At 35.4% G+C, this 17868-nt stretch overlaps 2 protein-coding genes across 5 annotated transcripts in view; both read left to right on the top strand.

Annotated features, from left to right (window-relative positions):
- LOC115918120 (hyalin-like) overlaps nt 1-362 on the top strand; it is a 42048-nt gene extending 41686 nt beyond the window's left edge. For all 4 annotated transcript variants that reach the window (XM_030973955.1, XM_030973956.1, XM_030973954.1 and 1 more), the window contains one exon: nt 250-362. The gene's annotated coding sequence lies outside the window, so the exon portion shown is untranslated. The remainder of the gene's footprint in view (nt 1-249) is intronic.
- On the top strand, nt 118-17729 carry LOC763006. The gene is made up of 14 exons (XM_030974506.1): nt 118-124; nt 250-498; nt 1978-2247; nt 3838-3938; nt 4908-5139; nt 5408-5544; nt 6634-6877; nt 8820-8907; nt 10840-10877; nt 11342-11508; nt 12517-12789; nt 14605-14754; nt 15264-15335; nt 17102-17729. Exons 1-14 carry the CDS (start codon nt 118-120, stop codon nt 17144-17146), a joined length of 2073 nt encoding a protein of 690 aa, XP_030830366.1. The 3' UTR covers nt 17147-17729.
- The last annotated feature ends 139 nt before the right edge of the window (nt 17730-17868 follow it).

Genomic DNA, 17868 nt, shown 5'->3' with positions numbered 1-17868 from the left:
CTTTACTAGCTTTTGATTTCTAAAATGAGCAAAAGAAGACAGACTACAATAAAGAATACACAGATACCATTGTAAAACAAACAATATTTCTGAATATTTCATTAGGCCTCATTGTCAATGTCATGTAATTGAGTTGGAAATTCATGTCAACAGATTTTGCAATTTAATTTTATGATATGGATGCTAATTTTGATATTCCTTTCAATTTAGAACATTGATATTTCCATTCAATATCCTCCATTATTCTAGTCGACGATGATGTGCCAGAATTCACCAACTGTCCGACGAGTCCAGTGAGATTTAACTCGGACGCGAACACCAACTCAGCCGTAGTCGACTGGGGTGATATCACTGCTACAGACAACTCTGGGACCCCTACGGTAACATCCAACTATGCCAGGAATCAGCGTCTTGACATCGGATCATACGACTTGGTGTACCAAGCTCGAGATATCCATGGCAATGTAGCATTCTGTAGATTCAACGTCTTAGTGATTGGTGAGTAGTTCAGCCACAGCAGTCCAGAGTTTTCTGCAGCTCTACATAAATCAGCGTTTCCTCCTCAAAGTGGCAGCAAATTTTGTGTTTTTTCAAGTCTTTTATTTTTTTGTTTTTAAATGTATATTATATGAAACAGTGTGAAGGAAAATTACCACAAATCAAACGAAAAATAGTTTTGTAAACAAAAATTAGTGATCATAAATTCCTGTGTACGTTGCCAATTTAGAGGCTTCAATGATTATTTTGGATTAAATCATCCTTGTTCAAAAATGATACAATATACTGCAAGAAAAAAGTTTTATTGTGATTTGTTCACATTTTGCACATGTACAAGTTGTAATTCAGAACATTCTGGATCAAATGATAAACTTAAAATGGTACTGAAAGGTTACACTAAATTGCTCTGGGTTCCAGGGGAATGTTAGCCCCAGCTTCCTTGTCATGGATGAAGAATCCTGCCCAAGACTTTAATGTGTTCCAATGAAGAATGACTGCATGTCTGTTTCTACCTTAAAGGTACTACGGGATAATGTCCCATTTGCAGCCAACGTCAAATTCTGTAGAACTTTGCACGAATTATGAATATATATATATGTAAGGTATGTCCTATCTGTGAAATTTAAACGTTAGCAGTGTCCTATGATTCAAGTTATGCAAAGAAATTAACCCGTTTACTTTCCAGACTTCACTGTCAGACACTATTGAGCAACTGATTAACTTCTTTTTTTCCTTGGTAATAATTCAACATATATAAAATGAGCTAAAAGGGTACATAAAGCATTTGTCTACATCAATAACCCACTTCTTTTAATGGCCTAAATTAAACTAATCGAATCGTTGCGCAGCACAGATGGTACGACCATTAGGTACAAGGGTCTGAAAATCAGACAATTGCAATCACTAAAGTCAATTCGATTCAGTGGTTTTTTCCCCCCAAAAGACGTTTTCAAGCCCTTTCTTTTTGAAGGAAGCTCTAACTTAGTATTATCTTTTAAATGCCATTGGAATTTAACCTTTTCATTTTTGGGGGGCCTGCAAATGGGATGTATACCTGTAAGGCACAGTTTCACCTTTTTCACTTTATTTGAATGAAATAGAATTCGATAGTCAAACAAAGACCTAAAAAACATGAGCAATTGTTTGGATAACGATTGTTGCTGGCTGGTCGATCGTATAACGATGCTGACCGGCTTTGATTTCGGTTTTCAAACACCCTGAAATAAGTACAGTGGGCTTTACGTGAAGTAGATGGTCTCCAAGTATGAGTTTCGATGTCAATTATAAAACACTGTTCAAAGGTTCACTGTTCAACAAAAAATAGATAGGTGATCTTCCTGTATTGGTATATCTATGCTAAAGCAGGTTGCACATTCCTCTCTGTCTCTCTCTTTCTCTCTTTCTTTCTCTCTCTCTCTCTCTCTCTCTCTCTTTCTCCCTCTCTTTCTCTTACTATCCCTCTCTCTCTCTCTCTTTCAGATGGTGAGGCCCCAGGATTTGTTGCATGCCCCGATTCATTCAGTGTATTCATTCTCAGCTCACAGCCTTCAGTCAGAGTCACGTGGACAGAACCAATGTTCATGGACAACTCGTTTGCGGGTCCCGTCACAGCAATGCCATCACCCGGCAGTAGTCTACCAGGATCACAACTGGCTCCTGGCGCACATCTCATTGAATACATGGCAATGGATGCCCAAGGAAACACTGCCTCCACCTGCTCATTCACTGTCAATGTCATAGTTCAGACAGGTACTCATGTCACTTTCTTTATCTTTTGTCTGTGTTCTAAGTGCTACTGCCATCATCATAATAATCAGGTTAAATATGATAATAATATAAATATAATGACTGCTATGAGACAGATAGTTGTTTTTATAGGCTCAAGGGGACGTTGCATCCTGCTATCACTTGAGGCACGCCGAGGGGTGATAGCAGGATATAAAGTCTCTGAGAGCCTATGAAAACAAATATGCCTCAAATATTAAAGCAGTCTTTATATCCTTTATATACCTAATTCATAACAAAATCTATAAAGAACTCTTACCTTATCCTTTCCTAATTGAGTAAAGACTGGTTAAAACATCACAGAAAATCGGAGTTGTTTGAATGTTGTTTGAATGGTACAATCATTCAGGAATTGCACACATTCTGCACTGTATTTTGTCTCCGCACTCACACAAAGAATCTTTTCACACGTAAACCAATGGGGATCTCACCAAAAATTATTTATGCAGCCAGTTAACCGGGGCATGCGGGGATCTTTTAAAAGACTATTGACCGTTAGGCGGGCATGCCGGCATCTTTTAAAAGACTATTGATCGGTAGGCGGGCATGCAGGCATCTTTTAAGAGACTATTGATCAGTAGGCGGGCATGCAGGCATCTTTTAAAAGACTATTGACTGGTAGGCAGATATGCCTAAAATCACGACTCTAATTTTGACCAATCAGAAGGCTAGGTTTCTAAAGAGAAGTACATTACATTAATTATGATATTGTTAATATGATGGTGATAGTACTGAGTATAGTACAAAGACTATAGGGGCTTGATGCATCCCCCCCCCCCCCCCCCCCCCCCCCCTCAGATTTAGGAAAAAATGTCATGAAAGTTGAAGAGAATTTTACGCGTGTCTAAGTACCAGTATTCGCATACTTTTTCGAGCGGGAGAGATGCTTGAGGCCCTGATCATTTGTCAGGGCTAACCTATTGAGCCACATTTATTGATCTGTAGTTTTCATTGTGATTATGAATTTACTAGTCATACAGAAAGGCAACTCAATGGCAATGGCTAAACACATTTATATTGTTTTCACACTGGCAAAATTTTGCTTAACCCTGGACTATAGGGGGGGGGGGTCTTAAGCCCACCTATAGTCCGGGGTTATAAGCTTATTCCACTTTCTGTTAAGACACAAATTTACCAAAGCAGGCTAGCCCCACCTTTAGTACAGGGTTAGCTGGCCCTGCTAAAAAGCAGGGCTACCCCTGCAATTGTGGTGCTAACTCCACAATTGCGGTGCCAAGCAAATGAATGAGAACAGAAATGAAAAATAGTCTGGTACTACACAATGGAGCATATCGGAGCTGGCAAGATGCGAAGCAAGGAAGCTACTGTCTAACCAGAGATGACATATTCATGAATAAACATTTCCTGTAAAGCACTAATTGTGCGAAAGGTCAATATGTTAATCGCGCTTATTGTATACTAAACGTACTATTCATTAAGTTAAGCAAAACTAGTGTGAAAAGAGTATTACACACACTGTTGTCAAGTTTATTCTTCTTTGATATTGGAGACACTGAAAACAGATGTATATTTCTCTTTATTTCTGTTTTACAGATACCATTGAACTGGATGGTGAACTCTTGCTTGATAGCGTGCGTGGAATCAATGGCCAATTCAGCCCTACGGTAGCTCGACTAGGTAGCCTGTGGAACGACGTAAGCTGAAGATTTATGTTGTTATATTTATATCATAATCGTAAGATGTGATAAGAAGTAGAGGGGATTGATTGGGAAAGCTTGATGAGGTAGTAGTTACATAGGAGAGAGGAATATAGAGGAAGCAATTCAAACTTTTCTTTTACCATTATTCATGAATAATAATAATAATAATAATAATCCGGTTTTTTATATAGCGCTCAATACACCGATCCAACGATGTACCTAAGCACTTTACAGATATATTATTACCCCGGTCATCGGATTCAGGCTTACCCGCACACAATGTGTGCACATTTTCCACTCCCTGGGGAGCATTCCAGCTAGTCGCCATTTTACAGGCCGGCGCACACTTGCTCGTTCAACCACATGAACGTTCGCATCCTACCGGGTACCCATTTAACACCTGGGTGGAGAGTAGCAAGTGCAGGTAAATATCTTGCCAAAGGATATTAGTGCCGTGTCGGGATTTGAACCCTCAACCTTCGCATCTACAGTCTAGCGCCTTAAACCACTCGACCACGACACTCCCATGAATGGAATAAATTCAAAAGAAGGATATGAAAATTTAAGAGTGACATCAGGTACTTTTATCAGAAGGATTAGTTTGAGTTGAACCATCATTTATAGCATGTGAGAATGGATAGAGAAAATAGAAATGATACTCACTATGTGGCATGATCAAATAATCATCAAGAGGAATGGATTTGAATGCAATATTTCTAAGAGGACGAAAGTTTGAAAGAGTGACAAATAGTTATCAAAAGCCCTAGTATTGATTTGAAAAATCTTTGTGACATGTTGTGATAGAGAAAAGGGAAAAGATATAGACACATTATTCAAAGGACAGAAGGAAATATTGAGAAAGAAATGTTTGGGAGAAATGAGTGATCACAGACCTTTCAGGTGTACGTGTAGTTCATATGTGTTGATCCCAAAAAAACATTTCTTCAATCTCTTTCCCTACAGCTCGACGATCTCTTCAGAATCTCCTCTAGCTTAGCCGTAAGTTTTGTGGGAATAGAAATCCTTACTTCAAGTTTTGATACATCGAGTAACTTCCAGATCCAGTTCCGTCTTCATCTCAGTAATCCGTCATACTACAATGGAGAAGAAATTAAGCAAGCATTTTACTCGGCTCTTACTGACAACCTTCACTTTGCCACCACTAATACGATTGTACCAGAGTCATTCAATTTACGTAAGTTTAATTCTGTATTTGAATTGATGTTGGTGCATTTACTATTATAGCTTTAAAAAGTTATTTATCATTAAATTATTAAAGGAGAATACAAAAATATTTGCAGAAGTTACCTCGCTCACATACTTTTTATCTCCACTTTACTGTGCTTGACATACAACAAAAAACACAGTTCACTGCAGCACCCTGAATGTGAACACGCCTTATAGGCTTGTTGAGTGGCGTCATTTCATTTCACTTCATGATTTAACTCTGTGATTTGTTTTAGGTGTAAGGGAATTCCGCGGCCAGATTACCCTGAGGCAAATTGTATCTTCACCAACAACTGAGGTGGACTTTGTTACCTGTTGCGGAGATCTAACCAGTCCTCAATATCTTGCTTTGGAAGAAAGAATTCATGAAAAAGTAAGTTTTAACTTCTTTTAATATATATACTGTACAATTGCAAACAACAGTCATTCAGGTATCAACAAGGTTGTGTGGAAAGCTGATCACACCAGCAGTGCTTGTAAGGAGAGTCCAAAAAAGGCCAATCAAGTTTGTTTGCTGCTGCTCAGATGATGTTATGTGCCACTAATCTGTTAGGGGAAAAAGTAAGTAAACATTACTAATACCTTTTAATATAGGGAATTACACAAGGTAATAGTGTGAAAATGCATGACCTCAAAAAAGCCTGACATTACCAGAAGAAAAATAAAGAAACAAAAAGTAAACAACACCAGGTGTTAATGGACTATGCGCGTACACAAACAGCAGAGTTTAAAAGAAACTTAATATGTTGGTACATTGTACATTGTAGGTTATATCTTTTCTGCTGAAAACATTTTATTATTTTTGTAACCATTATTTTTAGACATACCTTCCTTAATTACTTCTGACGTTTAATACAATCATGAAATATTGTATATACCGTTACACATGATCTCACATGAATTTATTTGATAATGTGTAATCATTTGATTGTAGCACATTGTTATTCATATATTTATGCATCAGATTCTACAGTTTCTTTAACTTTGTGTACATTATTTCTACCATTATCTATTGTATTTTTATTTGTATTTGAAATCCAACCTAAGGTTTTGGTTGCAGTAAAGAAATGATTAATTAATAATATAAAATTATTTCATTTCTTAAGTTTTAAGTCACGCTAAAAGGATCAGGCTGATGTGCATGGACAATGTTGTGTTGCATTTGACATATCATCTTAACTGTCCTGGTCTTAGGACTATCCAGGAACAGGAAGATGGTATTTGATTCGAAAGGGTCAAATAAATTACAGACTTATACCAGTATTCTACTGATAAATAAACCCGACGTTGGGTTTAGGCTTTCGTTCAAAAAGATCAGGAAATTAGTGTGAGGTCTAAATTTTCCTCTTGTAACACACGATTTTTGACCAAGGGTCGGGTTTATAAAGTGAAATAGTAGATTATGGTCCTTTCATGAATTTGCTTTGTAATCATGTCTGTGTGTTCATGATTCTTTCCATAGTTGTGGTCAACCTTTAGGGGCTTGGGGAACTTCAGGATGGTGAAATCACTTCGGTTTAGATCCGGCAGCGTCGTTGTACCCTTCACGGTAACACTAAGTGATGATTCAACGGCAACCACCCAACAGGCTGATACTTTCTTTACCAATGCCATTGATGGGTCTTCCCTGGAGTGGATGCCGGGTGGAGTGTCATCAGAGCTTTTCCTTGTAACCCTTTCACCACCTAATGTACTTCCGATCACAGGTTAGATGATATCGGTTGATGTTCCTTATACAGTGAAACATGTGTATGAAAACCACCTGAGGGAAACATAAATTAAGTGCTCCAAGATTTGCTTTGCTGACAATTGCACTAGATGGCTTTTTTATGTCAGCATTATACGGTTTAGGTTTATGTTGCAATGTGGTATTAGGTTAGGTTTAGGGTAAGGGTTAGGATTACGTTGGATCAAGGGTTGAAGTTAGAAAATCGGTTGGTGTATAGGAAATTATGCTGGAGCAATTGTCGCAAGAGCAAGTTTGTCGTAGGAGCAAGTACGTTTGTTGTCAAACCAAATAAAAAGGGGATCTTTTGTACAACATCTGCTCCATGCAGTGACGATTACTCCGTGGTTAATTTCTATCTCTAACCAAGTCTTCAAAATTCAACCTGGTTCCAAATAACATAACTAATCCTAATCTTAACCAATATCCTATATGTAAAAAAACCTACTTGAAGACTGATCCTAACACCAACCCCTATCCTACATGTAAAAACCCAATGTGAAGATTGATCCTATATCCCTATACAGTGTATCATAAACAAAATCAATCTTTGAGGGAATGTTGTGGAAGCATGTACTGCTTGAGCATCTTTTATAGCTAAATAGTAGAACTCTTCTAGAGGTTTCTATAATACATGTACACGTTCCAATCATAAAAACTTTTCAAAGGAAACAAAAAATGTTGTCCATGGTCTTCATACAGGTGAATTTTATATACAGGGCCTTGTTGCATAACACTTCCCATCAATATCATGTGTTATAAGTCTTTGACAACTTTGCTCTCACCCAATCAAGTGCAGAGGTTTCAGTAGCTTATAACAGTTATTATGACGCCTTATTAATGGCAGATTTTATTAAACAGATTCCAGGGGGTCGCTATAGCAGGTTGACTCTACAATGATGGGTATATGCATGAAAAGTGCTTCTCCAAATTTTATGTTAAAGAGGCATAGTAGTGGGCTCTCACATGATACTCCCGAAGGCTCTCCGAGAGACTATAACCCCGTGTCCACACACAACAAATTTAATCGTATAGTTAATTGGGATAGTTATACGATGAAATTGTGCGTCTGTACGCTTACTATAAACGATATGTCGTATAACGAAACGCGGGTCTGGGCATTGTTTCTGACTAGAACTCGATAAAAATTCATGGAATGTGTTGTGTGTGGATGTAAGTAGTGTAACTGGTCGAACTAGAACTGTATAACTGGGCAGGGCTTAACATGACCGCGTGCGAAAGGAGACCTGACCTCTTGTTTCCGCTTCCGTTTCACGACCGCAGTAGCAAACTGCGCACCTATACAACGTTTCGCTGTAGAGTTTCGGGATTACTTTCTTTTATGTATGGACGCCCTGGAATTTATACGATGATTCTTTATACAACGTTTCTTTATAGAGTTACGGGATAAAAAAAATTGTGTGTGGACACGCTATGAGGGGTATTTCGTGATGGGACCACAAGTTTGCTGTTCGCGAGACATGTACACCCAGTGTTTCCACTGAGTCTGGCGTCAGTGAATTATGACCTACTGCACTTGGAAACTGACTACCATGTCCCTTTAATATTATATATACTGAAAAGTCCATTGAGGATATTCTCGTTTCTTTATAGCCTGGTCGATTTAAATATCATCGAGAGCAAGATATCTTTGCTTTTTGTGTCTTTTACATGTACTATAATTGTTGTGTATTTAAAGATTTACATGATTTTCACATTACTCTCCCCCCTATCCCCCCCCCCCCAAAAAAAGAAGTAAAATGTGTGATATTCTTTCTCCTCTATAAACTGGTAAATTTGATTCAGTGTATCTCTCTCCTCTTCTCTACATTCCCCATATTTCGTAATCAATCGCTCATTAACTGTCTCATTTCTCTTGTTGGAAACTGTTATCACTTTCCTTCTCTTCTTTTTCTCCTCAGAGGTTTGCCCTTCTTCATTCGACTGTTTATCAAATGGAGGAACATGTACTATCTTGAATCATATTGAAGTCTATGACCACGAATGCAGGTATGATTGTTAAACCCATAACAGTTTTGTGTGCCTTTAAAGGGGAAATCCACCCAGACATTAAGTTAGTTTTAATAGAATCAGAAAATGAGAGGATAGTTTAAGAAAATTCCTAATAAAAAAAGAAAGTTTGAATTTTTGAATTGTTGCAATCAATCAATCAAAAATTGACAACACTGTGACGTATCTTACAAGCTTCCTTCCCATTCGCTATGTACTAACAAAATAATTCAAATTATTTTTTCCCTCAAGAAATTTTCAGTCATACATTGCACCCTAAATATAATCATTGGAAATATGTGTTTTCATTAATCCACTGTATGGAAACAAATCTATTCCGTCAACAATAGCAAAGAAATTGAAAATTTATGAAATGTTATTTAAATTACTTTTTGCCTTCCAAGAATACAACCATTTTTGCAGATCTCATAAGCATTCCTAAGAAATGAAAACGTGACACAACTTTGCTTTAACCCTATTTAGCCCGGGCTATTTTGAAACTGCATAGCCCGGGGGAGGGGGCTTCTAAGGCCCCCCCCCCCCCCCCCCCCATGATCTCGGCCACGAAACGCCTGGTCGCCGCGAAAATTTGCATACATGTTAAGTGAAGTGTATAGAATACTATGGTAATTTCAATTTTTTGAAAAGTTCACTCATTTGCATATTTATGGTAATTTATGCAAATAAGGTCATAAAATTCACATTTTTGCCCATAAATCAGACATTATTCATATTTAAGCATTCTTTCTCACAACATATATTTTGGAATAATAATACAACACACAAAATTGAAAAACCAGGGTTATTCCTTATGTTATCTATTGTTATGATAATTTCTTATGTATTTCTTTTTTTTTAACTTATGTATTTTATAGTTTTTGTTGTTTTATTTCATTTCCAACTATAATTCAACTATTTTGACCCCAAAATAAACACCTAAACTATAAACAAGACCAAATAACCAAAGTTTTATCTCTTTATTTGAAAAATGAGATTTCCATATGTTTGTACACAAATAAAAAAAAATGAGCGATTTTCGGGCTGACATGCAAAGACAAAAGGACACGTGACTTTGTAATGAAAGGTCCGATTTTCGAAAAATTTCTTTCAAAAGATGCGCAAGACTCGAAAGAAAAAAGTCAACAAATTTCAGTGCAAGATTTTCTTGCGTTAAAAAATTATTGCGAAAAATGTCGTGATCGCGTTATCTGAAGAACCGATTGATGGATTCCTGCCAAACTTTGATCATGTATGTATCTTGCAGAGCCAATGAACTGAGTAGATTCTTGGGTCATGAGGTCAAAGGTCAAATGTCATGGGCTCATTATGTATGCAAAAATAGCTTGTGAACGCATTCTCATTAGAACTGACAGATGGATTACTATTTAACTCAAAACATCTTGCAGAGCCAGTGAACTGAGTAGATTTTAGGGTCATGAGGTCAAAGATCAAAGGGTCATACATATGTATATGAAAAAATTGCTTGTAATCACGATATTCTGAGAACCTGTTAATGGATTACAATTGAACTTGAATTTGAAATATTTCTTTTGGTTTGTAAAATTGCTCTATGACGGAGGCATCATTTTTCGACTGCGTGCAGTCGAAGTTCCATCTCGTTAAATTTACATTAATGATCTTACACATTCAGCTGCACCTCGCACTTAAAGGATTTTTTTTTTTTTTTTTAAGGGCGAAAAAGAGGGGTGGGGTTAATACACAAGGGCGGTTTATACACCGTTAATTACGGTATATAGATACCCAGTATAAAACTAACTGCACATTTGCTCATTTTGTTGCGCCTGATTTTTTCGTTTTATGTCAATGTGTTTTGTTTTTTTTGTATTGTTTTTGCTTTCTTTTTTTGAACAATTATTCAACATGGGATAATAATATTATAATTTTTTCGTTCTGTGTTCCATATTGATGCAGCTGTCCGTCTGGTAGATCGGGAGAAAATTGTGAAAATGGTAAGTAAAGGCAATAAGCTCTCATTACAAAAAAAAACTCTTTAAACTTACCAATAACTTTCATGAATAATCATGTAATACTGTATTAGCCAATGTTTTGCGTAAAGATATTTGCAGATTAAGGGTTCAAGGACAGATTTGTGAATTATTAGATTCATGTAAAGCCACAACCTGCAACCACAACCAATTATATGCTTTTCAATATTATCAATCTATTTCCGTGGATCGTAATATTGTGTACAGTAATATGCATGACTTAAGGCTTAATAAAAGAGAATATGGTACAAGCTTTATATGAAGGTTTTATATTTTCAAGCTTGCCTCATTTAGTATCTTATAAAGGAAATTGTATAAGCAAAGTCATCACAATACAAGTAATTTCACATTTTAATGATTACAAACATTAAGAATCTCTAATTTTACCATGAAGTTGATTAATTTTTGTCATCTTTTCATCCCATTAGAAGCTGATCTGAGCACAGTGGCGAACATAGGAATTGCAGTGGGCGTGGCCACTTTCATCCTTCTCTTTCTCTTCATCTGCTGCTGTCTGTACTTTTTTGGAGCAAGAAACTCCAAGGATCCCAAGTATGGTCGGAAACCAGCTCCGCTCATGCTCATGCCAATTAGAGTAGGTATTCAGTATTAGTAGTAGTAGCATTAGTAATGGAAATGGTAATAGTAATAGTAATGGTAATAGTAGCAGTGATAGTTGTAGTAGTAGTAGTAGTAGTAGTAGTAGTAGTAGTAAAAGTAATAATTTTTAATGATATTTGATATTGATAATGATAATGATGATGAAGATAATAATAATCACAATAATAATAAATAACAATTATAATGATAATAATTATAATAATAATATTGATAATGATAATAATAGCAATGTTATTGATGATAATGAAAAATGCATAGAATAATACTAATGAATTAATGATAAAAATAATAGCCATAATAATAATACTGGTACCAATAATAATGATAATGATAATAATATGCAAATAATAATATTAATTATGACAACATCAACAATAATAGTAATAATGATGAAAATGATAATGATAATAATAATAACAACAATAATTCTAATTATAACATGGGTAACATTAACAAAATTAATGATAACAGTAACAATAATGATAATAAAAACAACAACAATATAATAATGATAATCATAACAGTAAAATTAACAATAACAAAAATAACAAAAACAGTTATAATAATTATTATAATTATAGTATTAATAGTTATAAAAAATAATAGTAATAATAATAATGATAATAATAATAGGGGAAGGAAAAAAGAACCTTGTGATATTTAACACTTCAATATGAACTATAAACTCTGAAGCAAAGAAAATGGTTATTATCCATCCAAAAATAGGACCAGCTAAATACACCAGCTAAAATTCAAGACATGCTAGTGACACTGTATGTTCCATGTGTAAAATATGTGGGAAATAAGTCATGATGCCCTAGCCCCTTCCCTAACTTCTGGTCATTCCCCTTCTCCTCCCCCTCCCTTCCTTAATGCGGAACTACATGTATATCCACCATTGTCTAATGTCTAAACTTTTTTAAACTACAGTAACATCTAAATAATAACAAAATAACCACAAAACACAATGATTTCCATCTAGGACGACTACTATTATCGTCGACCCCCAATCATGGATCGACATGGCCCGATCATCACCGAGATGGAAGAGGGGCTCGAAGGCCCTTTTTTCCATCACGAGAGAGAGGACTACCATGCCCCAGCCCCTCTTCCATTTGCCATCGAACCCGCGCCATTCCTCCAAATCCCTCGTCCTGCCATAATTGGTCCACAATGTCAGCACGAGTATGGGGATGCTTATCGTGCACCTCGACGAGAACGCTCCAGGAGGAATCGCTCTCGGGACGTGCTTCCGGTGAGACCCAATGGAACCAATCCAATCTTTGTTTAAAACCAGTCATTACTTTCTTTGTTTGAGTTAAGATTTCCCAATAAATGCATGTATATGCCCCAACAAGAAAATAATATTAACCATGTACAACAATTTATCAAACCTCAATGTATGCCTACAGAGTAATTATAACTATCAATATTATGAATGTATCTGTTATGGATAACGCGATGCAAATTAAAGAGATGAGGGTAGAGCTGATGTACACCTGTACAGCATCTATGTTATCATGACAATAACGATAATAATAACAGTAATAATAATTATTATAATTATAGTATTAATAGTTATAAAAATAATAGTAATAATAATAACTAGACTTTAATTCGTCACTTTGACGAATTAGGTGATACGTAGCTATTTTTGTATCATGAAAGTGTGCCGATGATGATCTAATGATAATATTCATAAATACGATGATGATGATTTTTGGGTTTTAAATGACGATGACCATGATGAAAAGTGGTATAGCGCCCCCTTCAGGTATTCGATAGAGAATTGTTATATGATTAAACTATTTATTTACTAAACAAGCTCAAATTTTCGCCTGATTGCAGAGCCTACCAATCATTGAATTTCGACGCACTACATACGCAACATAATGAACAAGTCTAGACTGGAATGTAGTATCAATCACCTCCAATAGGCATAAGACGCATATTAAGCAAAAATCTAATGACGTCATCAAAATGAATAAATATTGGTAATAATCTTGTGAAGAATTGTCTCAGCTACAACATATCAAAATTTAGAAGAAAATTGATCAATATTTGCAGAGATACAATCATTTTCCGTAAGTATGTTGACGTCATAATATGCAAATTCGTATTTTGAGTTCCAAGGTCAATATGATTATGTAAAAATATACTTAATGGCCAAATGAGACATGAAATCATATGTCCGACTCATACTCTATCTAAATATGAACAAAAAATGGCAGTCCTTATTCATCCCGATGTACTTTTTATAGGCATGTTTTTGCCCATATATGCTATGTAATACATGAGCTCGCACACACAGATATTTATCTTCAACGGACGCTCATTTCCGTTATTAATAGTGATAAAGAGATGAACATGGTATCAAATTGTTCAGAAAAGTATGAGGAATATCCTGTCAAAAAAATTTTGGGTTAATTATTTTTTGTTCGGCCGTGACGAACGAAAACGCGCAAAATGCGTGTTTTGCGCAATTTTTTTTTATGAAAAGCTTATAATGGCCTAAAACGTATGCAAAAAAAATTTAAGACGATTTTGAGCAATTTAAAATTTTACGCGCGCGTTAACGCGTGCACAAACGCGTACGCGCATTTTTGCGCGCATTTATTGACCTGAAATTGACCGGACGGATATTGATTCTAATCCTGATAATTATAAATGAGAAATTCCTTTCCGTTATAAAGATATGATCATAAGTTAATTTTCACAAAATGGCGCCTGGATGACGTCACAATAACTGACTCTCTAAAAAATCATGCCGTTCTATGTTAGACTAAGATCTATCTATAATAGCTTTATTCAGTCTTGAGATATCCTGCGAACAAATTCGAGGAAGAATAATAATAAATAAATAATAAATAAATAATAAAAATCTTGACGAAATCAAAAGGTGATACGTCTACGTACGTTTCACCTAATGATGATAATAATAGGGGAAGGAAAAAAGAACCCTGTGATATTTAACACTTCAATATGAACTATAAACTCTGAAGCAAAGAAAATGGTTATTAATAGATCCTCAGTCTTTTTTTCACTCTTTTACTTGCCCATCCAAAAATAGGACCAGCTAAATACACCAGCTAAAATTCAAGACATCCAAATCCCTCGTCCTGCCATGATTGGTCCACAATTTCAGCACGAGTATGGGGATGCTTATCGTGCACCTCGAAGAGAACGCTCCAGGAGGAATCGCTCTCGGGACGTGCTTCCGGTGAGACCCAATGGAACCAATCCAATCTTTGTTTAAAACCAGTCATTACTTTCTTTGTTTGAGTTAAGATAACCCAATAAATGCATGTATATGCCCCAACAAGAAAATAATATTAACCATGTACAACAATTTATCAAACCTCAATGTATGACTACAGAGTAATTATAACTATCGATATTATGAATGTATCTGTTATGGATAATGCGATGCAAATTAAAGAGACGAGGGTAGAGCTGATGTACACCTGTACAGCATCTATGTTATGACATACTTCTACACACTGAAAAATGGACTTACAAACATTATACATGTAGTAAAACTAAACAAAATGCAAAGTCTTGTTCATTCACAATAATCTTTATTTTTTAGGTGTACTGTATATGTACAACCCGCTTCAGTTTGCCTTCTAAAAGTAGCAATAGGCTTATTTTTAACATGTGAAAAGTTTTGATAGTAAACAACTTTCTCAAATAGATATATCTTTATTTTTGTTCTTTACTGATACTCAGGAGCGTCTTCAAGGAGGTCGATATCGAGATCATGAGGGACGTCACTACCAGCGGGACTCTATGCCTGAGAGGGTATGTCTTAAGCCTTTACTTTTAAATGGCCCAAGGGTTATAAACCTGTGCAGGTCCATATTAAGCTATATGCACCATGCAAAGACACTCAATGCCGCGCTTACAGAACTTCTGAGGTGACTGAGCAATGAATATATCATTGAGGTTTGCCCTTTAAATATTGAAATTTTCTTATATATCTCGCCATATTATCAATACCGGTAGTTTTAAAATCAAGGTGAAATTCACATTAGTCAGCCGCAAAAATAAAGATTTACATTCATTTAAAGGTAATACAAAGTTTTGGGAAAGTTTGAGAATTGGGTGGATAGTGATTTTTTACAATTTTGATATATTTGGATGCCCCTGTGGATGTATTATAAGCACTAGAAATTCAGCCCCTAAAACACTTGTGCTTTCAAGAAAAATTGAATATAAAAATTTACCGGTGCTTCCGGTAAATTTTGATGAATTTGAAATGGCGCCTACGGCCATTCAATGGTAGCTGCCACCATGAAAATCTCAGAATATGTAGTTGTGATATATAATTTCCAAACGGGAATAGCTAATTGGTCGATTTTAGTCAAGAAACATTGTTTTTTAGCTTAATTAATATCTTGACCTTGAGAGGGAGCTATACAACATACAGGTAAAGAGTTAATTATGTACAATTCATAACTTTAGACTCGAATATGCATCCAATATGTTCATTTGAACCAAATTCATGACCCCATACCAACACTTTGTATTACCTTTCCATGTGCGTAGCTTATGCCCCCCCCCCCCAGTCATACATGTACACCTACTAACATACAGGAATATGGAAACGGTAATGTTTTATGTTCAATATATGCCTCAAAATATGCGAGAGAGGATAGATCCTATATTTTACTCCTATACTTTTACAGGATATTACCCCAAAAAAGTGTATTATGCTTATAATAGTAACTGCCTTAACATATCCTTTACCAAACAAAAGCATTAGCATGATTGTGTTAATGAGCTCTTCGGTTAATTTGATTTTTAGCCCTTGTACATGTACTTTTAAAAAGGTCAGCTTAGAATTTTTTTAATAATAATAACAAATAATATATTTGCAAAATGGTCTACCAATAGAAACATGATCAAATATGGACAGAAATCTAAATTTCATTAAAGTAAAACAAGGCATATTTTATGTAAAGGCTGTCAAGAGGAATTAAGGTGCCCAGAAAAAAGTATATACACATGTAAGTCTACTGTCTAAAATCTTATTGTGGTTAAGGAAAGCCAATCTCGCAAATATTTCCGGTATTTGATGTACTATGTTCTATTATGTAATAGAAAAGGTCAGATTATATCATGCGTTATGCCCCAGCGGTGCGGCCGGGCCGACTACGGACCGGCGGGGGAGGGAGGGGCTATAAATGTTCTTTACTTCTTGGCCTCTCTCTTTCCATTTGGTGTCGGTCTGATGGTCGTATCGTCTATGCGGCCGGGGTATACAGAAGTATCATGCTATGTTTTTTAATGTTACACTGAAATGTGAAATCACAAGATTGTAAGTGTGAAACAATATGATTATTCATTATTTTTTTACAAAACGATATAACACATATTTTGTAAATCATTGTGTTTTCTGACCAATAAAACTTATCAAGATAAAAAAAAAAAAAAAACGCTAATATAATATGTAGGCATAGGATCTATGAAATCCTCGTTCTACAGAGTTTGTTTTGTATCTTAATCCTTTCATAAAAAAACTATTGTGCAAAAGTTGATTTATTTTGTCCCTCTTTTTTTGCTAGATGGAAGATATGAAGCAGCGGCTGTTCCAAGAATTCAACTACTAGACAAGACATCTTATCAAGAGACCCAGTGTGAAAGGCTCACCGCTGAACCACTCCCTGAAATACTGTCTTCCTTTTCAAAATCTTTCAAAAGTGTTTGATAATTTTTTTCTTTTGATATGAAGCTGTATTAACAGCAGCAGTTTTTTTAAACTACATGTAAATGAATGGTAATCGCAAAAAACAATGGTCCTTTACTATGCACTATTCACTGAACTCTATTTTACTAGAGATTAGAGAAATTTAAAGTATTTTTCACTACCGCTAATATATATATATACATTTTTAAGTGCAGCAGTTCACTGCATCATATATGAATGAGGCCTAAAAAGTGAATGTTACAATTACTATAAAAAAAAATTAAGTTACTGTTTGGTATTTCAGATTCTTTTTTTTTTCCTTTTTTTTGCAGGTCTAATAATTACATCTCAAAGGTCAACGCTTTAATGCCAACACATTTCAATTTTAGATTCTTTTTGTTCAATTGTAATATATGAATGCATATCAAAATGAGCATATATTTTTAAGGTTTGGCTCTGCATTCTGTTGAACACACATAAAACAGTATTTACTTTTGTACTTTCATTCATTTTTTGGGATTTTTTTATTTTTTGCTTTACATGTACAATGTACAATTCTTATTTTGGTTGTGGGGACTAAATATGATACATGTACATTGTAAGTAGTGAAATTCGTAGTGAGCTGTAGTATGGCGTTTTACTTGT

Source organism: Strongylocentrotus purpuratus, unplaced genomic scaffold, assembly GCF_000002235.5.
Source record: "Strongylocentrotus purpuratus isolate Spur 01 unplaced genomic scaffold, Spur_5.0 spur5_scaffold_7, whole genome shotgun sequence".
NCBI lineage: Eukaryota > Metazoa > Echinodermata > Echinoidea > Camarodonta > Strongylocentrotidae > Strongylocentrotus > Strongylocentrotus purpuratus.
Note: the sequence above shows the minus strand (reverse complement) of the source record. Positions and strands in the feature narration are given on the sequence as shown.

Bases quoted from the DNA above. Each gene is read 5' to 3' on its own strand.
- LOC763006 (XM_030974506.1), top strand. The intron at 2,248-3,837 runs GTACTCATGTCA...TCTGTTTTACAG, and splicing joins CAATGTCATAGTTCAGACAG to ATACCATTGAACTGGATGGT. The intron at 15,336-17,101 runs GTATGTCTTAAG...TTTTTTTGCTAG, and splicing joins GGGACTCTATGCCTGAGAGG to ATGGAAGATATGAAGCAGCG.